This window comes from Mirounga angustirostris, unplaced genomic scaffold (assembly GCF_029215605.1).
Source record: "Mirounga angustirostris isolate CCGP_5_RB_7025 unplaced genomic scaffold, mMirAng1.0.hap1 SCAF_1, whole genome shotgun sequence".
NCBI classification, from domain to species: Eukaryota; Metazoa; Chordata; class Mammalia; order Carnivora; family Phocidae; genus Mirounga; species Mirounga angustirostris.
In genome coordinates this window covers 125953520-125976301 of record NW_026991709.1, presented here as the reverse complement: position 1 = coordinate 125976301, position 22782 = coordinate 125953520, and the positions used below count along the sequence as shown (strand labels likewise).

The following is a 22782-nucleotide window of genomic DNA, read 5'->3' as shown; positions in this document are numbered from 1 at the left end:
AAGGCAGAGGATTCAAATAGGAAGGGATCAGCTTTTTGGAGAAAAGAATAACTACAGACAATAACACAACCACAAAGATACGGGTGTCCCTGCTGGTCTGACCAGTACATATGATCAAGTTCTGGGAGCATGTCATGAATCACACTGGAAAATGTAGTGGGGAATTTTGTGGTGTCAAACCTCAACCGCTATTCCTTCTCTACATTTTACCAGTCCTTAATTCCTTCAAGACACTGATATAGTGATGGGGACCTAAGAAAAGGGCGGGGGGGGGGGGGACTGAATTCCAGTTATTCATATCTGGAATTTCTTGATTATAAGGGAGTTGAAGGCAGGAATGACAAATTACTCAACCTAGAATACGGCACATAACCTTAAATATAGCTAAATAGGTGCTTCATAGATGAGGAAAGGACAAAAGTTAGAAAAGGAGGGAGAGAGGAAGGGAAAGAAAGGAAGAAAATGAAATTTATCAGAGATGTTAAGGGAGGTGGGGTGGGGACAGTACTTAACTTGGCCTGCATCACAGGAAGATAAGTGGTGTCACAGAAGGAAGTTACCTGGGGCCCATCCTGGGTGGCTGGGGGCAGGTTATATCTGGGGAATTACAACTAAGCTTACTGTTGCCCAAGGCTAGGTCCTTGATTTACTTTGTTGACATATTCTGGACTTAGTTCTTTAATAGTAGTGAAGGTGGTGGAGGGAGGGAAGACAACCTTAAATGGGAAAACTATAAAGGAAAAGACAAAGAAGTCACTCCTTTTACTGGCTGTACTGTGTCTACCCCATGAAGCTACTAACATAGTCTGAGTCATTTCCTCAGTGGCTGCTCTCTCCTTTGTCCTTAGAAGGAGGAAGTTGAAAGTCTAATGCTTGACATTAGGCCACCGATTTCAAATGAAAGGATTCCTTTCATTCTCAAGTCCCCAAAAGTACTTAAATGGTAAAACCAGGTTTAACATGGGTATTTTATCCCTATCCCTGTGACACACCATTCTCCTCCTTTTACCAGATATAAAAGCTAAGGAAAATTGCAGCCATCATCTAGACTCAAGTCAGGGCAGGGAGCACTATTTAAATGTATTAAAAAATCACGCATCTCGCATACAGTGAGCCTTAAGCAAAGCGCTGGGCAGCTAACACGTCCTCTTTCCCCACGTATCTTACTAGAGAGAATACCCCCATTTTACATATCAAAAGCTCGAGGATCAGATTTTTTTTAGCTTGACCTTGGCAGACCTCTAGCAGAGAGGGTGGAGTTCAGACAAAATTAATCCCCTCCTATCTACCTACTGGCTTATTAAAGATCTTTTCGTAAACAAGACCAAAACTTCAAGCCCACTGCTCCTCTCACTTTCCTAGTACCCATCCCATAAAATGAAAATTAAAAGTTGCCAGACCAGAGGGGGTGAAAGTACAGAGTGCAGCGGAGGAGCAGTAACCATCTTTAACATAGCTAGCTTAACACAAACCCTTTCCGTTTCGCTAAAGTTCAAGCCACAAGGCCACAGTTCGCTCTGGGCGAGCAGACACGCGTGCACCCTACGCATGCGCTCAGAAGGGACCCAACCCCACCCGCCCCTTTCACCGGACCTCTTCAGCCAAGTCACCAATTAGCCCTCTAAATGCCCGCCCTCAAGGCTAAACCCTTGGCCAATCGGGAGGCAGGAGCCATCAGGCCCATCACTTATTTAGCATACACCCTCCTCTCCCCGTCCCAAGGCCCCGCCCCGTCTGAGGCAGGGATTGTCGCCTAAGCGCTTCGTTCTGGCACCTGATTGGCTCCTTTGCCAGCTCCGCCTCCGTCTCCTCCCGCCGCCCTCCCCTTTGCGCTCCCACAGCGGCGGGCGGAGCTAAGTACGCAGGCGCGGGCACCGCCTCTCTCTTCTGGTGGCCCGCCCTCCCTCCTCCCTCTCCCTCCCCTCCCCACCCCCTCTCCCTTCCTCTCCGGGCCTGCGCGCGCGTATCTTCCTGCTGCACGCGCCGGCGCTAGGCAAGCACTGTCGCCGGAGCCTCTGGCCCGCGCGTTCCTTTTCCCCTCCGGCTGCGGAGCGGGCGGGATCCTGTTCCGCGAGCGCGGCAGCAGCGGCAGCCCCGGCGGCCTCGAGCGGCGGTAGCGGCTCGCGATCCCCCCGGCGGACCGTACCACAGCCCGCCAGCACGCGGGGGGAGCCGCCCGCCCCGCCGCACACGCCTCGGCGACCCCGCGGGGCTGAGGCGTCGCCGCGCCCGGGAGCGTGAGCGCAGAGCCGGCCTCGACCCCGAGCTCGGAGCCCCGCGGGCCGCGCCCGCCGCCGGCCCCACCCATCCGGGTCGAGGAGGCTGCGGCCATGGCCGAGACGGAGGAGCGGAGCCTAGACAACTTCTTCGCCAAGAGGGACAAGAAGAAGAAGAAGGAGCGGAGCAGCCGGGCGGCGAGCGCCGCGGGCGCGGCGGGCGGCGCCGGCGGGAGCAGCGGAGCCGCGGGCGCGGCGGGCGGCGGGGCGGGCGTGGGGGCCCGGCCGGGCGACGGCGGGACCGCGGGCGCGGGGGCCGCCGGCCCCGGGGCCGCCACCAAGGCCGTGACTAAGGTGAGGGGCCGGGAAGGCCGGGATTCGGGGCCCGGCCGCGCGCTTGCGCCCATTTGCCCGCCCCCGCCGGCCGCCCGCCCGGGGAAGCGTCCGTCCGGGAGGGGCCGGCCGGGGGGGCGGCCGGGCGCGGAGGCTGGCCCTGTGGCGGGGGCTTCCCACGCCGGGCCGGCGCGCCTCTCCCGGCGGGACCCCCCAGCCCGCTTCCGCCCCGCCCCTCCGCCTCGTGTCGCCGGCCGGGACCGAGACCCAGTCGGCGGGACCCTCGAGGGGAGACGGGTCTGGGTCCGAAGTAGCCGGCCCGGAGCAGCACTTAGCGAGTGACGTGTTCTCGGAGTAATTTGGTGTTCTGACTTCAGCCGGGCAGTCTGAGCAGAATTTTCTAACAGTCGCTTTTGTGGTAGCTTTAATTGGCATGGCTTGGCCTCTGAGCCCGTAACAGAAGAAGTCTCATGACAACATTGCGGTAGACATTGAGTTGTGGGGTTACTGTTGACTTTTTCATTCGACTTTTCCTGGTTGCTTTTAAAGTAACAGCTCTCTGGAAGGAAGCCGGTGGAAGTAAGAGGGTTGGACTGCTGGGCACGTTTGTCCTCCTGCCTAGTCGGCCTCGGGATCAAACAGGGCCTTTGGCCAGAAAACGAGTCTATGTTTTAGGTTCCAGACACTTGATCCCCTTTTCATAGTCTGATACTTGCCTTAGTTGTGTTTCAACAAATAGCTTTAATTGATCGAACTGTGTTTTACAGGATGAAGATGAGTGGAAAGAATTTGAGCAAAAAGAGGTTGATTACAGCGGCCTCAGAGTTCAGGCGATGCAAATAAGGTATGGTCTGGTTACAGATGTGTTTAGATAACCCTTAGGATAGGTATTGTAGGTTTGGTTTTTCTCTGGCCCCAAGGCCGCATCACAGTGGCCTCCTGCTTTAGATATGCGTAGTAGGGCTCTAATGGATTGTGTCTTCCTTCTGTGATGGCAGCCCTTCTGTATACTGATCAAATTAGCTGCCAGCCCCAAAATCCTGTGAGAGCTTGCCTACTTATCTGAGACAGCTAAAATGAAATGGGTTTCGTGGCCTCAAAACTTTCACTTTTAACAGTGGTGCCTTGAACTTAGGGTTTTGGTTTGTTTCAAAAAATAAGGTGGTTTTCAGATCCTCTCCAATAAGCAAGTTAATGTGTATTTTTGTAATTGAAGTACATCTAACAGATACACAGATTTTATTATATGTTCACACAATGAGACCAATCTGTGTAATCAACAGCAAGGTCAAGAAACTGAACGTTACTCCTGCAGAGGAAACCTAAGCCCTTTTAGTCACTGCCTTCACTCCCAAGAATAACCAGTATCCTAACACTGAAGATTTATTCTCCCTAGAATTTTATAGGGATGGCATCAGGTAATCTAAGCATGTTATTTTTAAAGCTCAAGAAAACGGGCGCCTAGGTGGCTCAGATAAAAGGTTAAGTCTGCCTTCGGCTCAGGTCATGGTCTCTAGGTCCTGGGATCGAGCCGTACGTTGGGTTTCCTGCTCTGCAGGAAGTCTGCTTCTCTCTCTCCCCCTGCTTGTGCTCTCTCTTGTCTCTCTCTCAAATGAATAAAATAAAATCTTAAAAAAAAAGTTCAAGAAAACAGTAATTTTTTAAAAATTGGGTTGGTTGGTTTAGGGGATTTGAAATTAACGTAAGTCCAATCTGTGATAGTTGGTTTTAGATTCATGTGAATAGATGTCTTATTTTGATGGGCTCATAAAGTAGAAAAAACAGGTGAATATATGGTTCCACCGTTTTTAAGGTTAAAAACTCTTTTATTCCCAGTTTAAAGAAATAAAAGATCTAATGAACCGCCTCCAGTTCGAAGTTTGCAATTTGTGTATACCAGTGACCACGTGGCATGCTGGCTTAAGTAATTTTCCTTAACAGAATACTGTCTATTGACTTCTCCAAGTGGTAATATTTATGGCCTTAAGTAAGTTACTCAAATTAAAAAACCAGGGCTAATATTTTTGACATTTGTTGAATACCTCCTGGAGCACCAGGCATTCTGTCCTAGGTTCTTTGACCTCGTTTCATGAGCTTAACCAGAGTGAAACCTGACTGATTATGGGAGACTTTTTAGGAAATGGGGCTTCTCCGCTCTTGAGGTTCGTTTGTAGTAATGTTAAGTAGAAGTGATTAGACTAAATTTTTTTCCCAACAACTTCTTGAGTTTGTTAGATGTTTCTGGAGAGGTGTAGTGTAGAAAATACCCCTGTGTTCTCCTGGGGCTTGACCTGTGAAAATGAAGGAGGGCACGTGAAGTTCTTAGCCGTCCATCGGGGGTTGTGGCACTGCCTTATGTGTGTGGTTCCTGTTTGGCTGTAGAATAAGGCTCTTGGTCAGGCTTTCCTGACCACAGGTTCTTAACTGCAGATTCTGAAGACTTGAGTGACAGGAAAAATAGTGTTTGGCCATGTTGAACTTAGTAAGAGTAGCACTTTCTGAGGGGAAAGATTTCAGATTCACTGAATGCTAGAAATTGATTTTATTATATTATGGAGGATATTTAAACTGCCTATTTTTCTGTCATTGATTATATATCCCATATCCATATTCAAGGTTATTTTTTCTTTCTTTATGGCTACTCCAGAGATGATGAAACACTTCTTAAATCATTTATGTCTTTCACCTTTGCCAGGGGCATAGGTAAATCTCAGCTAGTATGAGTGTGTAAGTTCTGCTTGACCTGAAACTGGACCAGCTTTTATGTTGTGTTTTCATTATTCTTAGCATGTAGTCTTACTCCTGAGTGGTCTGCAACAGGTCTTCCTCTAACCTGCTAACGTTGAAAAACATACCTTCGGGAAGCTGCTTTTGTGGATCCTCAATCACTGTGGAGTCTAGAGTCTGTATTTCCATTGCCTTCACAACTCATTCAATAAAGAGGAATCTAACAGTCTTCAGGAAAGATTTGAGTGTGAGAAGTCATCTGAGGTTTAATAATAATGACTAAAATTTTCACACTATATACTGAATATCCTTGTAAACTTTGTATTAAATGTTCTTGACAGTGAAACTCGGTAGGGTTAGGGTCCCCAAGGAGAGACACTTTGGTTCATAGGAGTGGAAGTAGGTTACTCACATAAATGTGATGGAGTTGATAATGTCACAAAAACATGGACTTTGGGGAAAGACAAATCTGGGTTTTAGCCTGCTGCTTATGTGTGACCTTGGGCGAGTCACTTTACTTTTGATCTGATATGCAGAATTGAGACAACTCCTAGGATGTTGTGAGGATTTTTGAACAGGGTATTTGTAAAATACCCAGTCATTAATATTAATCATCTTCTCTATTTATTGGGTAAATTAGAATAACTTAGTGTTGGCACATTCTGTTATTTAACCATGAGGCACCTAATTTATAGTACCAAGATTTGAGGACAAGGGGTAGTGGAGGTACACTACCTACTACTATCATGACTAATGTTAGACTCTGGTGAGTCAATTCACTGTGGACCTAATAGGAGGAAAATGACACGTTCGGGTTGGCATTAGTATGACCATACAAACAAAAATCCCTCTCAGGATGTTAAACGTCGCTTATAGACCTTGAATTACTGTCTTCTATAGCTTGGTCCTACTCTTTTAGGCAGAAGCCCTTAGGAAGGGGCAGAGAAATGAGTTAGCTTTTCTTTGAGAAGTTGGGGGCAGGTGATTCTTTATGCTTTTCGTCTGTTAACCTTTTTCTACCTATGAGAGAGGCAGCCTTGCTATCTCAGTATGAGACAAGGGAATATGAAAACTTTGGAAGTTGACTTAAAATACCTTGAAATTTTCAGCCTTATAATCTTAAGTTTTTTCATCCAACTTTTTGCTTTGAAAAATTAGAAACCTCAGAAAAGTTGCAAGAACAATTAAAATAAGTACCCATATACTCTTTGCTTAGATCTTTTGATCATTTTTGTCACATTTGCTTTATCTTTAGTCAGCTGCAAATAGTGCATATAGCCTTAAAGTTCTTGACACTGGACCTTATAATAGGTTAGAATGCTGGACCTTTATTGAAGATAAGTGCATTTGAAAGGAAATTTTTCAGTAGCAGCAAACATACTGTATTAATGTTCTATCACATTTACCAACTAGCTCAGGATTTTCAGTATCAAGAGTGTTATAAGGGCTTGTGTCAGATTTTGTGTCTAAATTAATAGATGTATTCAAGGTTGTCATTACGTATAGACAAGTTCTTTAGAGGGATGCCACTGGGATAGTGATAAGGGGCCTAACACTGGAGCTTAGATTGTTGGTTGAGCAGTCTAAATGGGACCTGTAGGCCTCTCTGATCCTTAAAATGGATTTTTGGGGGAAAGAAAGATTTCATTTAATATTTGGAGGTTACTAGATGTTGAGCATTTGTCATGTTTCAGGAATGAATGGACTTCTTGGAGGGGCGCCTGGCTGGTTCAGTAGGTGGAGCCACATCTCAGGGTTGTGTGTTCAAGCCCCACGTTGGGCTTACTTTTAAAAAAAAAGTTTTTGGAGCCCAGTGGTTTTTTTAGGAAGCTTCTTAAGAAATCTAGAACTTTAGGGCGCCTGAGTGGCTTAGATGGTTAAGCGTCTGCCTACGGCTCAGGTCATGATCCCAGGGTCCTGGGATCGAGTCCCGCATCGGGCTCCCGGCTCAGCAGGGAGCCTGCTTCTCCCTCTGCCTCTCTCTCTCTCTCTGTCTCTCATGAATAAATAAATAAAATCTTTAAAAAAAAAGAAATCTAGAACTTTCGGGGCACCTGGGTGGTTCAGTTGGCTAAATGTCTCGCTTGAGCTCAGGTCATGATCCCCAGCAGAGAACCTGCTGCTCCCCCTGCTTCTGCTCTCTGTCAAATAAATGTAATAAATTTCTTTAAAAAAGAAAGAAATCTAGACCTTTAAACCCATTAGGTAGAGCTGGTTAAATTGTTCCTTGAAGAAATCACTCCAGCATCCAGGCTGGATTCATTGTAGCAAATACTGTGTGACTACAGTGTGCCAGACATCAGCGTTGTAGAAATAACTCCTACTAAACAGTAGATCATTTCAGTGATGGGCAGGATGCTGTGGAACACAGGAGACAGACACTTGGTCTCCCGGGAAGGGATTGAGAAAGAGTCCTTAGAGGAACGCAGTGCCATTTTGAGCTGCCAGCATAGCTCATCAGGCCATGTCTATCCATTTTACTGTTTTAACAGTGGTTAGATAATAGGGTCAAACCAATGGAGATGCCTAGCATTCTAGCAGAAACACAAGTCTGGATTTTGTTAGCTGCTAAAACCCTAGTGTCGGGGAAGAAGGGTTAGGATGTATGAACTCTCATGTAATGTCCTGTGAGATAAAGAGGTAAGGGTGTTCCATTTTTATTAATAAACTGCTGCAGGATGTGTAATCCCGATCAACCTTACTGAAAGTGAATTTCTCAAAATAGAGAAAATTTCTGTGTCATATGTTGGAGCTCTAAAGAGGATAAAATGAAGAGGTAACATGAAAGTATGAGCCAGATCCAGAGACCCAGGGATTGGCTTGCTACTTTATAGCCCTGGGGAAGGGGCTTAAATGTCTGAGTGTCAGTGTCCTCCTGTGTACAGTGGGTCTCCTGCCTGCCTTGGTGTTATTGTGAGGTTTAACTTTGTGAAGTGGTAGGACAGGGCCTGGCCTTCTAGATATTCAGTAAATATTCCCTTTTCTTAGCTTCATTCCCCTATTCCACCAGCAGTGCCTTTTACAGACTGTTGCATAGTTAAGATCGTATACTTTAAATTGTGATCATGTATTTACAAGTAGCAGTGTAGTTTTTAGAAATGTGAAATTTAGCTGATGATAAGCTATATATTCTGTTTGGGTAAAATACCAAATTTTAGCCTAATCATCTCTTGTGGAAATGATTCTTTGCAACATGTGTCTTATGGCATTTAGAGATTTGACATTTTCTAGAGTGTGTAAATAAGAAAAAGTAATCTGGTTATTTAAATCATTTCTACCCTGCCCTTAGTCCAATGGCCTCTTGGTATCTCTGGGCCTTCATTCCCATTGTTGGATGAAGGGTCATCTTGACTAGACAGTTTACAATGTTTAGTTTAACTAAAACTTCAGAATCTTAAGAACCAAAATATTAAGCTGTCTTGTGCCTGTTACTACAGATACACAATCCCTTTAATTAAATCACTCATTTCTTAGTAATAGTTTATAACTTAAAGGGATTTTTAGATTTTGTGTTTTATTAATTCTTCACTTGTCTCTGAGGGTGAAGAGGTAATAAATATTACAGTAAGGGAACTTTTTTTTTTTTAAGATTTTATTTATTTATTTAAGAGAGAGAATGAGAGAGAGCACATGAGAGGGGGGAGGGTCAGAGGGAGAAGCAGACTCCCCGCTGAGCAGGGAGCCGGATGTGGGACTCGATCCCGGACTCCAGGATCATGACCTGAGCCGAAGGCAGTCGCTCAACCAACTGAGCCACCCAGGAGCCCAAAGGAACCTTCTTTTACATGGGACCATCAGTATTCTGTCAGACCAAATAGGGGCTTTTCTTTAATATTTTATTGTGAATTAGAAAAACTATATTTTTTAAGGACATTTGAAAGGAATAACAGCATTAAAAATGTATAAGAATGATCCATAATCTCTTCTGCTTAGAGGTAATCAGTGTTAAAAAATTTTTTGGTTTTCAGTTGTTTGCTTACTACAAGCTGATAATTCCAGAGTTGAAGTATACTGATCACCATATACTAAAGTAATTATTTTAGAGTCCAGTATACATATTTGAACAATAGTGATTCAGCACATTTTGCTGAGTTAACTGTTTCACAATGATAGACCAACTGAAAGCTAGCATACCTTGGGAGTATATAGGAGTATAAAAGTCCCATGAAGGTTCTTAAAATCTTTGTTGGGGTCTTACCTCCTTGTCTGGCTGGGATTGGGTTACTGGGACATTACTAACAAGTCTTATGTAACTAGGTAAATAACACCCATGTTTTTACTCATGAACCAAGCAAATTGCATGAAAGTATAATTACATTGGCATCAGTTCTCAGAAGTGGGTGACAAAAAAATATTCTTTGGAACAGGTGTAATGTTTGGATACCACTGTTAGACTGCTGGATAAATTAGGACCTTCATATCCTTACGTGGTCATTCATTCCACGTATAAACTAGAAAACAGAGTCATAGTGTTTGGTATCTATTTAAAAGAACATGTTCATGTTGTGGGTTTTGGGATTTTTGAGTTGTTCTCTTTTATTTTTCTCCTAATATAAAGGTGGCATCTGTTTGAAAACTCAGATGGATATTAAAAAGCATGTAATAGTGGGGCACCCGGGTGGTGCAGTTAGTTAAGCATCTGACTCTTGGTTTCAGCTCAGATTGTGAGATTGAACCCCTCGGACTCCACACTCAGCATGGAATCTGCTTAATTACGATTCTCTCTCCCTCTCCTGCCCCTCCCCCCACCCAAAAAAACCCCATGTAATAACAATAAACAGCACTTACTATGTGCCAGGCACTTTTCTTGGTGCTTTGTGTCTTTTAAAATTTTCAAAATGGAGCTGTTATCCCCATTTTACGTAGGAGGAAACTGAGGCATATAAAAGTTAAGTGTCACATTCAAAGTCTCCTGGCTATCAGTGGCAAAAAAACCCAGATGATTTGAACCAGGAAGTCTGGTTTTAAAATCTGCTCGTACCTGTTTGCTGCATGAAAAAAATAAAATCAGGCATTCTAGCACCCAGCTACTTTTTAAAACCATTTTTAAAAAATCAAAATGTCCTTCTACTTAATATTAGGTGTATAGATTTTGTTTTAGTAAGCCATTGGCTTAACTGACATGCATATTACTTCCATGTCAGCATAGGCCTGACATTTTAAATGGCTGTACAGGATTCTATTATGTGTTAACAAAAAAGGGAAACCAAAGAGTGAGTTGGCCATATTTTCATTATTTTTTCCTCTTGAATTATAGTCTTAAGTAAAATCATGCTACAAATGCAGACTGAGGAGGAGCTCATTCCTCTCTCCCCTCCCCAGTTGCCACCCTAGGCCTCTAAATTCTGGAATCACCTCTGTTGGTGGGCACTGTCTTTGAAATTTTTCTGTAAGTGTCTTTAAAGGAGACCATTAGTTATTCAAGAAATTGTCTTATAGCTGGCACTTTCCTTGTTCTAATAGAAATGGAAGGAAAGCACCCTGAGATGTCCTTTTGCAGAAGCCAAGAGAGGCCATGATGTTCCCAGGGCCATACACAGTAGGGTGGGAGTCATCTGTACGTTGTTAAGGTCATGATCACTGATCAGGCATCAAAGGGAGAAAATGTCTAAAAGAGTGAAAGACCAAGGACAGCTTTAGGCAACAGCCCTATTTTTTCAGTAGGAGAGAGAAGCATGGTCAAAATGGTAAAGGAGGTTGATAGGCTGAAGTTCTAGGAAAAACCACCACTGTCATGGAACATAATTTCATGGAAAGGTTGGTAGTCTGTGCCAGAGGCAGCAGCAGCAAGGGCGAATCACGGCCAAAAGGGGGTTAGATTTGACAGGTAACCCTGATTCCTGACTCAAGCCAATTCAAGAATAAAGAAATTGGCATAAACACTGCAGCCAGTCTTAGGATACCACTGAGGGTATCTTTCACATTTATAATTAACTAATAAAGCCAAAGACTGAGGTTTTGTATTCTCTTCTTTTTTAAATGGGTGACATATCTGGTGATAGGGGCCAGTTCTATATATTCCCTGTGTCAAACAGTAGGGACTGGCACTAATAAAGTCTGTAGCACTGATGTCAACACTGAACACAGGCTTGTTTCTTCTATTGGAATGTGAGTTCTCGTTTTGTAATATGTACTAAAGGATTAGCAAGTGAAATTATACAACTTCAAAAAACGTTTGATCACTGAAAATGCGCTTACCATGAGTGCCTGTTTGGCCACTGTGGTCCTAGAAAATCCAGGGATTACACTTTTAATCCCTCTCAAGTCCCCTTTTCTCAGGTTAGCCTGGCCTCTCTTCCTCCCTCAGTTGCGTGAGGTTCTTAGCTGGGGTCCTGCTCTTCCTTGGGGCTGCTGTATGTAATCACATAGATTGTCATAAGCCTGGCAGGTCAGTATGGTAAATATTTCTAAATGTTCTTGAGTATGTGAGGTTTGCAAAAAGGAAAGCAGACACTATCAGACCAGGTGGTTTTCTAAACCTTTTGTAGCAATGAAATCCTTTCATATGAAGTCAGGTGGAAGTCCCAGTGTATAACCGATAACATCCCCTATTTCTGTCTCTCTTAAACAAGTGGGGCATTGAGGCTCTGAGAGGGTGAGGTGACTTCTCTTAGGGTCACACAGATCAGCATTGATACGACTTAGGATTTGGACTGACGATTTTCCTGGTGATTCTGTAACTGAATTCACTTACTTGCTTTTCCAATAGTGAAAAGGAAGAAGATGATAATGAGAAAAGAGAAGATCCAGGTGATAACTGGGAAGAAGGTGGAGGAGGTGGTGGTGGTGTAGAAAAGTCTTCAGGTCCCTGGAATAAAACAGCTCCAGTACAAGCACCTCCTGCTGCAGTAATTGGTAACCTTAATATTTCATTTTCATAAAGCTGTCTATGTATAATTTTATATACTGTTGGCATTCAACTAAATGAATGCTTGTGGTAGAATGAGTGGGGTTCCTTTCTGTTCTTGGGAGAGACGTTTGTATATGTCTGTTTAAAGACTTTTATATCCTAAGTAATTTGGAACTTACGATATGTGCTTTTCTGTAGGCTGCTTAACTTTATATGTAAACTAACTTGTCCAACTTAAATGTTTAATTTGTTTCAATTTTTGACAGTTGGCTAAGGGAAATTGTACCTGTGTTTCCACCTCTGTTTGTGTTTTTTCCCCCAATCCCCATTTTATTCTGTCTTGAAGCATGAATTCTCAGAAGGGCACATTTTATCACTCCTAAGAGTTGATAAGAAATGGTTCTTGGTGGGGGGTGAAGAAATATCAGATCTTCTAATGGGCTGTTGCCCACCAGAGGGCCGAAGTGTGTGAGCACAGTATATACATGGTGTTAACATTTCCTGGTGTGGGGGCATGGTAGTTAGGAAATAGATGTCTAAAAGGGCTCCTTAGAATGGAAGTGTTGAGAAAAGTTTGAGAAACATTGCGTTAATATATACCCATTTTTTTTAATGCAGAATAATATAAAGAGTAACAAATCACTCCAAATCTTACTGCCCAGAGAATAAAGATAACTAGTGTGTGTCAACATTCTTGCATCCTTTCTAGCCCTTTGCTTATGCGTATGTATATGTTTTTCCGTTTAACTTTTTTTTACTGCATCTATCACTGATCCTGATGACCTCAGCATTGCTAACCTCTGTCCCAAGTCTCGGTCCTCACCCGATTTGCCCCATCAGCGGCGCTTGCCGTAGTTGATCACCCCAGGACACCACAGTCTCCTGCTCCCTCCGTGGTTGGTTCTCAGTCTCCCTGGCTGGGATTTTTTTCTCTCCTGCCTCTGAGAGAGAACCTACCCCAGTGCTCAGCCCCTGCTGCTCCCGCACCCTTCCTCCCTCACCAGGCTCCACATGCCAGCAACTCCGAAATTCACATCAGCTCAGATCTCTTCTGACCTCCAGACACGCAGATCTTAACTGCCTAGCCGGCATCTCGATATCCACATATCCCCAACTGAACTCTTCATGTACAGTAGACCCTTGGACAGCATGAGGGTGGAGCCCTGAATCCCAGTGCAGTCAAATCCTCATTTCACTTGACTACTCCCGAACTTAACTACTGAGTGCCTACTGTGACTAGAAGCCTTACCAGTAACATAAACATACCAATTGACACATATTTTGTACATTTATGCTACTATATTCTTAGAATAAGCAAGAGAGAAAATATTAAAATCATCAAGAAAAAATACGTTTACAGTTTTATACCGTATTAGTAAAGAACATCCACGTGTAAGTGAAGCCATGCAATTCAAACCTGTGTCGGGTCAACACAACAGCCTTTGTAATTTCACTGCGATTCTTTCGGTCACTTAGGCCACAAATCTTGGAGTCATCTTTGATAACTTTTTCTTGCTCCAAACCTAAATCTAATTTGTCAGTAAATTTGTTGTCTTTATTTTCAAAATCAGACACTCTATGTGACTAGTTCTCTTCAGTTCCACTGCTCCCAGTGGTTTGAACCGTTGATTTTTATATGGATTAGTGAGGTCACCTCTTCACTGGTCTGCCTGCGTCTGTACATACGCTGTTCCCGAACCTCCAGTGCTGTCCCCTCTGCTCGGAGTAGAAGCTGAAGTTCTCAGGGACCTGCAAGGCCTTGGATGCCTGGCTTGTGATCCCTTCTTCTGACTTGGTGTTTCTTTTAATCTGGACCTCGCTTTCCCTGCTCCTTGAGGATACTAGGCACACTGCTGCTGCAGGCCCTTTGTGCCTGTGTTCTCAGCCTGAATCCGCTCTAAGTAAGCTCTTTCTGCAAAGGGCCAGATAATTAATTTAGGTTTTGAGGGCCGCACGGGAGATGGTTCTAATTACCCGGCCCTGCTGTGACGGCACAGAAGCACCCGTAGACGATACATGCACCCGGTGAGTGTAGCTGCGTTCCAGTAAAACATACACAAAATCTGGAGTCGGGCCAGATTTGGCTGGTTTACCAACTCTAGATGTGTGTTTGCCTCCTTACGGCTTTCAGGCCTTGTTCGGTTTTCACCTCAGCACTGAGACCCCTACCCATCGTGTGCTCCCTTGACGAACTCTTCCCCCGATCTCATCTTCGGTGTGGCACCAACCTTTACATGTGTGTGTCTCTTCCCTCAAGCCCAACACTGTCCCGTAGTACTTTCTGCAGTGATGGAATAGCCTCTGTTCGCTGTAGTAGCCGCTAGCCACAGGTGGCTATTGAGTACTTAAAATTCGACTAATATAACTACGGAACTGAATTCTTGAATTTATTTCATTTCAGATGGCTGCATGTGGCTAACAGCCTGAATATCCAGTTGTTTCGGGGTTTTTTTTAGATTGATTGATTTATTTAATTGACAGACCGCGTGAGGGGGAACACAAGTAGGGGGAGTGGGCCTGGGAGAAGCAGGCTTCCGGCCGGGCAGGAAGCCCAATGCGGGGCTCGATCCCAGAGCCCCAGGATCATGACCTGAGCCGAAGATAGTCGCTTAACCACCTGAGCCACCCAGGTGCCCCAGAATATCCAGTTCTTGAAGGCATGTCCTTAACATTTGTATCCCCACTGTGTAGTTTAGAACAGCACCTGACACATAGCAGGTGCTCAGTCACTAATGAATGCGTGTGATATTATAGCTTTCCCACACTTAATTAAAAGCTGTATGAGACAATAAGCCTTTATAATAGTATTCAAATGGCTGCATTATATTGCAGCTGATAAATGAGGGAGTAGGCGTTTATTTGAAATGAAGTTTTTGATAAATGGAAAACACGTAAAATACTGAATCCATATTGAGAATGGGGAGGAAAAAATGATATGTAGCGAAAAGCTGGAAGGTTCTGTCCCGAAAATGTTAGCCATCCTGGAAGACATGGGGCTGCTCGGCTGCTTAGTTTTTTTTTTTCCTGCTTTACCTGTGTTTATAAAATACAACGAAGAGCCTTAAAATCCATTGATGTAGAAAATTATTAAAGATATGTAGTAGTTTATTTTTACTAGTCTTTTAGAAGTAAATATATACACAAGCATTTTTGTAAATAAATTCTTTACACACGGCATGTTATGTAACCCACCAACCAGGTAAAGAAGTGATTATCCACATTTACCTATATGTAAACTGAGGGGTGAGATAGTGCTGTTCTGAAAGACAGTCCCTGATGGACTGTCTCCCAGGTGCAGAAGATTCTTCTCCCACTTCCAGTAAGTTGACTTCCAGAAAGAACTCATGTACATAGGTAATCGAAGTTACACATGATAGAGAAGTTAGAAGACTACTCCAGAAAGATAAGAGTATTTTCAGTTTCACACATTTTCTCGGATAACTTTCCTTCAGTTGTCCAGAAACCTGTGTAGGTATTGGGTTTTTCCCCTGTAATTGTCAAGTGATCGGGAATGCGGGACTAGCTTACTAAAATGCCAGGCATTTTAGTTTCTCTAAACTGTTACGAAATGTTAGTTACAGAGACCCCAGAACCAGCAATGACTAGCGGTGTGTATAGGCCTCCTGGAGCCAGGTTAACCACAACAAGGAAAACACCACAAGGACCACCAGAAATCTACAGTGATACACAGTTCCCATCCCTGCAGTCCACTGCCAAGCATGTAGAAAGCCGGAAGTAAGTACTCTCAACTCTTGTCTTTTGTCTGGGAGCCCTGTCCCTTGGCCAGCAAGTGGGATGTAGGAGATAGGAAAACCCACCTGAGGTGGAGGGGAGGGGGTCTCCTTGGTAAAGGCCAGGCTGTAGCTGACAGGCAACTGAAAATTAGGTGGGACTTATGTGCCTGGGAGTGGGAAACGGGGTAAGGACCCTGGAGGGGGGCAGCGGGGAAAGAGCGCCAAAGACATTGTCTACAAAAGTTGCTTTATTCCTGGTTGGTGGTGTTCTGTAGCTATGACATCTATGTAGTTAGATTCTTTGTAAGCACATGTTCCTTATAGCATGGAAACTAGAAATGTAAGAGCAGTATTTTCATTGTATTCCCTGTTGATGTGAATAGATGAAAGATGTTGGCATTTATAAATCTAATATTAAAATAATCTTATTTCAGCAGGTACTTAAAATGAATGCTACCTGGAATTAAATGACCACATATGGCACTTCCACATCCTTTGTAGGGACATGAATTTTTTTTTTAAGTAAATAAAATGGGAAGAAATGTAAAGGACATCAGTTGGAAATACTGTTTGCGGGGGCGGGGGGTGGCTTTTAAAGTAAATTCCAGCCTTTTTGCTTCTTTGGGAGCCCAGCTGGCTTGAATTTAAGCCTCCATTGGACTCGCTACTCTGCTCTGTCCTACAGAATAAGGGGGCAGTGATCCCCCACACTCACCTTGCTTTATCTGATCCCCATTCATAAAGTAGACATGAGGAGAAATCACTGAATAATGAGTAGAACCTGACTTGAAGAAGAAAATTGTTGCCCTTATTTATAAAGAGATGTATTTATTATTTGCTTAAAATAAAAATAACTCTTAGAAGGAATCAGTGTGTCATCAGATAGCCTTTTGACTTTGCAGTTGTCTTCAAGTTGGTCCCAAAATAGGTTTGCAGTAAATAGTATTCAAATAGATCTGCTGCCACAGAAAATAGGACCATAGAGCTTCAGTATTTGTGTTTTCTGTTCCTTGGAAGCCCGGAAAATGATCTGATGATGATTTTATGGGCAGGTTTCCCCTGCTGTCGAAAGTAGAGCATTCCTATGAAACCCCTCCTAAGCCAGAAAGGCATAAAGCAAAGAGGGTCCCCCGCTTTCTGAAAGGTTGCATTACGCCACTTGACTTTGATAGGAAGACCTATTTTCTTGCGCTAATTTGCGCTGAAAGAAATCGGAAGAGGATTTTCACTGTTACGAAAAAAGCTGTCGCCATACTAACTTCTGTAAAAGCAAGTGGTGTACGCAGACTTTGGGAAAGCGGGATACCTGTTCCGGTTTCCCCTCCTATTAACTCCCTCAGGATACTTCTCAGGGGCGGCTTTTTTTTTTTTTTTTTTTTTTGGAGGATCAACAACCTAGTGAAGAAGAAATACTTACTGATTACATTTCTTTTCCCTTAGGGATAAAGAAATGGAGAAGAGCTTTGAAGTAGTAAGACACAAAACTAGAGGTAGGGATGAGGTTTCAAAAAACCAGGCCCTTAAACTTCAGCTAGACAACCAGTATGCTGTGCTTGAAAATCAGAAAAGCAGCCACACACAGTACAATTAAGGAATGGTCTTTGCTAACGCTTCTAAGGTAACTAGGCCGCAGCTAACCACCAGGAACAGCCATTCATCATCTGACCGCTGCTGGACCCACAGCCGATGCAGACCACTCGGTATAAGTGACCGGCCCTATGGTACTGGGGAAGTACAGGTGTCACGGCTGCTGTTTGTATATATTGGATTTAGGGGGAGTCTCGTTGTTCTCTAAGTGCGTGAACTAGATTCAGCGGTGTTCTTTCATTATTACTCTGCAAATACAAAACCAGAAACTGCAGCCAGTGGTCATTTCAAAATGTTTTTATGTTCAGATACTGAGCCTTCGTAAGGGCTGACTACCTCAGGTTTGCTGCACTCGTTGCGGACTTCATGTGGATCACAACTTCTGGACACGAAGGTTACAGCTAGTAAGTGTCGGTGTGAAGGTTGAGACCAGCTCTACTGGATTCCTATCAGAAATCCTGCAGAAAGTCAGCCATCTGGGTTCTGACCTGCTGTACAAGATGAAGATTTAAGTGACCTTAATTAACCTGCCCTGTGCCCCACCCTTAAGGATACTCCGTAGTGGGCTGTGTTAGACTTCTGGAACGTGCCGCTCTCAAAAGAACTCCTGTGTTCAGATAATCTCTGTAGGGTTGTGATTTTATTATTTAAACTTTGAGTTGTATTCTGAGGTAACCACAAATTAAATTCAGCCAAACTTGGGTCCACCAAGTGGGAAAGGGGGTAGGGGAGGGAGTAATCTTATTTCTTTTAGTAATTTTTTATTTGGGTAGTGCTTTTTCTGTGTTCCACACATTAAGGCCTTTTTTTTCTTTCCTTCTTTCTTGACTTGGAATAAGTTCTTTGACAGAGCATATTGCTTGGTTAAATAAGTGACCTGAAATATGCATTAGAATTGTGAAATGTCTCGTGAATTTGCCAATCCCTAGAGTGGAACCAAATAGCCTTTGGTGTCAAGGGCAGTGGATGTGAGGGGCTCTACTTCAGGTGCTGCTAAGCCTCCTCTAATCAGGTCTAAACTGTACGGTAAACTGCAGGGGAAAGAGTATGGGTTCTGCTCAGGCCAAGGGATTCACTGACCGGTCCTTATCAATTCAGAGCAACATGAGCAGAACCTTAGCCTAAAACCCACGTAGGTTTTCACGGATCTTGCATGATCTTTGACAAGATTTCCAGATACACTTGTGCCCAAATTTTTCAGGTATTGGACATGCTATAGATGCAGTGATTGTGCCAGTTTAGCTCTGTTACCAACCTTCTGGTATGTCTTTATGTTCATTTGAAGAGTCAGGGGCGAAGACAGGTGATGTAGCACTTCTGTTTTTAATAATTACAGCTTAAACTATCCAGTAATTTTTGGTCCTTAAAGGGACTTCAGGAAGCTACCCAGGATTACTGAAAAGTCCATCTAATGAGATAGTCTGGTAATGTACTAGTTTTGTATCTTTGGTTCAGTAGATATATTTCAAAGTGGTATGTGACCACTTGACGCAGAGTCTGGGTTTCTCTCTAATAAATCCCTTTGCCAAATGCAGGAGTTGCAGACTTGCTACTGGCAAGAGTGAAGCAAGTGAGCGAGTAAAACTATCCTGGTGTGGGGGCATATCTCCTACAGGAGTGCAGTCTTGATGAAAAGTGTCAGTGCAGGAATCGGCTCCTGGGAGGTCACAGTATCTCCTGACAGGACCTGCCCACCACATCTGGGCCAGGATGTTGGCGTTGTTTGAGGTGGCAGGCCGGGTGCCTGCCTTCTGGTGTATTGGGGTGAGCAGCTGAGCCAGCCAAGGAGAGGTTGGATGATTAAGCAAGAAACGAGGGATTCTTGGTTAAACTGAAGACTTCATTTGGGAACCAAAAATCTTAACAAATAATCTCTTGGACCTTGAGCCACATATTTCCCCTGAAAAGTATGCATTTTTTCCCAGCAAAATTGCGTCGGGGGTTATGTTACTGAGGAATGAACTGAGATGAATATGTGGAACTTTTATTTAATGGCATACTATACTAGAACTCTGAAGACCTGCAGGAGATTTAAAATTCCAACTCTTGTTATAACTTTTTAAAAGATTGTGAAATTATAAAAATGCACATGAATCAAGTTTTAATATACTGTATGATGGGTGGGTGAGGCTGTCCATTGTACCATTTCTTTCTTTGAATTCTCAGGCATGGTTTGGCAGTGCAAGAACTCTGTAACATTAACAAATTCAATAAAAAGTAAATATATGGATTGTGCAGTCTGATTGTTTTTATTCATACCCCCCCTCCATAGTTTTTATTCTTAATCCTTAAAGTATCCTGTTTTTTGAAAATGGCTAATTGATGCCATGCCTCCATCGCTGTAGGAGGATGGTACTCTTCATCTCAGGGGGGTACCTTCTGTTGGAAGAATGCAGAGTACTCTGAATGTTAACAAAACAGCTGGAATGAAGGGGCTGCAAATCTAGGATGAGTATTCTTTAAAGTTAAAAGCATTGAAATGTACTTTTTTTCTTTGTTAGTGTATTAAATTTGTCATAAACCATTGTGATGCTGTTTGATGGCTTTTTTAAAAAAGATATATTTCTTTTAGAGAGTGCGCACACGTGTGCACCAGTGACAGGAGGGGCGGAGGGAGAGAATCTCAGGCAGATTCCCCACTGAGTGCGGAACCTAACTCTGGGACTTGATCTCACGACCCTGAGATCATGCCCTAAGCGGAAACCAAAAAAAGAGACACTTAACCAACTAAGCCACCCAGGGGCACCTCTCTGATAACATTTTACCCGCAGAACTTCTTTAAGAATTGGGAGTCAGTGCTCTCAAACCCCGCCGCTGCTCTATCAGCTCAGTTTATGTGATACTCGCAGTCCTTTGTTGCCATTTCATTTTTTATTTAAGATTTTGAGAGGGAAGGAGAGAGAGCACAGGAGCATGGGGGGGAGGTGCAAAGGGAGAAGCAGGCTCCCCACTGGGCAGGGAGCCTGACTTGGGCTGGATCCCAGGACCCAGAGATCTTGGATCTGAGCCAAAGGCAGACACTTAGCTAAGCCACTCAGGCACCCCGCTCTGTTACCATTTCAATAATCTACGCATCTTCCATCAGAAGTTTCCATCTCAAGAAACCACTTTGCTCATCCTTAAGAAGCAACTCATCTGTTAGTTTTTATCATGAGATCGCAGCAAGTCAGTCCCATCCTCAGGCTCCACTTCTAGGTCTGCTATTTCCACCACATCAGCACTTATTTCCTCCACTGAAGTCGAACCCCTCCAAGTCATCCATGAGGGTTGAACTTCCAAACTCCTTGTTAATGTTGGTATTTTGACTTTCCCATGAATCACGAAATGTTCTTATAACTAGGATGGTGAATTCTGCCCAGAAGGTTTTCAACCTACTTTTCTCATCCATCGGAAGAATCGCTATATGTGGCAGTTAGAACCTTATGCAATGTATTTCTTAAATAATAAGACTTGGAAGTCAAAATCATTCCTTGATCCATGGGCTGCAGAGTGAATGTTGTTAGCAGGCATGAAAATAGTAATTTTGTCCATCTCCATCAGAGTTCTTGGGTGACCAGGTGCGTTGTCAATGGGAAGTAGTATTTTGAAAGGAATCTTTTTCTGAGTAGGTCTCAACAGTAATACTTAAAATATTCAGTAAACCATGTTGCGAATAGATGTGCTGTCCTTCAGGCTTTATTGTTCCATTTATAGAGCACAGGCAGAGAAGACTTAGCATAATTCTTTAGGACCCTAGGATTTTGGAAGGGTCATTGAGCACTGGCTTCAACTTAAAGTGACCATCTGCACTGGCCCCTAATGAGAGTCACCCTGTCACCCTGTCCTTTGAGGCTTGGAAGCCAGGCACTGACTTTTCTCCAGCTATGAAAGTCCTAGATGGAATCTTCTTCCAACATAAGGCTGTTTTGCCTACATTCAAATTTTGTCGTTTCATGTAGCCACCTCCATTCATTATCTTAGCTCGATCTGGATAATTTGCAGCTTCTACATCAGCACTTGCTGCTTCACTTTGCACTTTGATGTTATGGAGACGGCTTCTCTTTCCCCTAAACCTCATGAACTCTCCTCTTCTGGCTTCAAACTTGTCCTCTGAAGCTTCCTCACCTCTCCCAGACTTCCTTGAATTGAAGAGTCCGGGCCTTGCTCTGGACTAGGCTTTGCCTTAAGGGAATATTGTGGCAGGTTTGATCTTTCCAGAACACTCAAAACTTTCTCCGTATCGGCAATAAGTCTGTTTTGCTTTCTTATCATTTGTGTTGTTCACTGTGGTAGCACTTTTAATTTCCTTCAAGAACTTTTGCTTTACATTCACAACTTGGCTACCTGGTGCAAGAGGCCTACCTTTCGGCCTATCTTGGCTTTTGACACACCTTCCTCACTAAGCTTAATCATTTCTAGCTTTTGACTTAAAGTGAGAGACATGCCACTCTTCTTTCGTTTGAACACGTAGGGTTCTTAATTGCCCTGATTTCAATATTACTTACTGTGTCTTAGGGAATTGGGAGGCCCAAGGAGAAGGGGAGAGATAGGGAAATGGCCATTCGGTGGAATAGCTAGAACACACACCACACATTTATCGGTTAAGCTCAGGTCATGGGCACAGTTTATGGCGCCTCAAAACAATTCTACAACAGTAACATCATCGATCACTGACCACAGATCACCATAGCAAATACAACAATAATGAAAACGTTTGAACTACTGCAAGAATTACCAAAATGTGACACGGAAACATGAAGTGAGCAAATGCTGTTGGAAAAATGACACCGATAGATTTGCTCGATTCAGGGTTGCCACAAACCTGCAATTTGTAAAAAACGCAGTATCTGCAAAGTGCAATAAAGCAAAATGCATAAAACAAGTAATGCTGCTATTTAGAAAGTGGAGACAGAAGTTAGTGGGGGTAATCAGCTAGGCAGGAGAATCAAAGTAGAGAATCATAAGCAGATACTCTAATAACTAGACTCAAACTGCAGGTCTGTGATGGTTTTAATTCATCACCCAGCTATGTAACGAGGCATAATGGGGCCTGCAGAACGCAGGCAAGTTATAAATTGCTTCCTGAGCTTGATACAAAGGTAATGAATATTATGGATACATTAATCAAAGAAAAGAAATAACTGCTTTAAATAAGCATTTTTATTATCTAAAAATAAATGAGAGGAATTGTGTCCACATCAAGGATTTAGGATATTATATATATATAATATCATTAAGGTAGCCTTTTGACATTGGAGCCAAATGAGACTAGAATTCTAAATGATAACTGGATGTATGTAGTAACAGAAGCTGGGTCAAGCTTCAGTTGTCAACTCATTTCACCTGGGAACACCCT

The 22782-nt window shown here is 43.5% G+C and overlaps 1 protein-coding gene across 7 annotated transcripts; it reads left to right on the top strand.

The window, feature by feature from the left end:
* Nucleotides 1-1943: 1943 nt before the first annotated feature.
* On the top strand, nucleotides 1944-19677 carry CDV3 (CDV3 homolog). Of its 7 annotated transcripts, XM_064587537.1 has the most exons (6): nucleotides 1945-2570; nucleotides 3317-3393; nucleotides 11986-12131; nucleotides 15702-15861; nucleotides 17301-17350; nucleotides 17756-19677. In XM_064587537.1, exons 1-6 carry the CDS (start codon nucleotides 2331-2333, stop codon nucleotides 17770-17772), a joined length of 690 nt encoding a protein of 229 aa, XP_064443607.1. In that variant the 5' UTR covers nucleotides 1945-2330; the 3' UTR covers nucleotides 17773-19677. The 7 variants fall into 7 exon arrangements, with proteins under 7 accessions (XP_045759716.1, XP_064443607.1, XP_064443614.1 ...); XM_045903760.3 differs by lacking the exon at nucleotides 17756-19677 and having other exon boundaries at nucleotides 1944-2570; nucleotides 17301-17749; XM_064587544.1 differs by lacking the exons at nucleotides 17301-17350; nucleotides 17756-19677 and adding an exon at nucleotides 16298-17055 and having other exon boundaries at nucleotides 1946-2570.
* Nucleotides 19678-22782: the final 3105 nt, after the last annotated feature.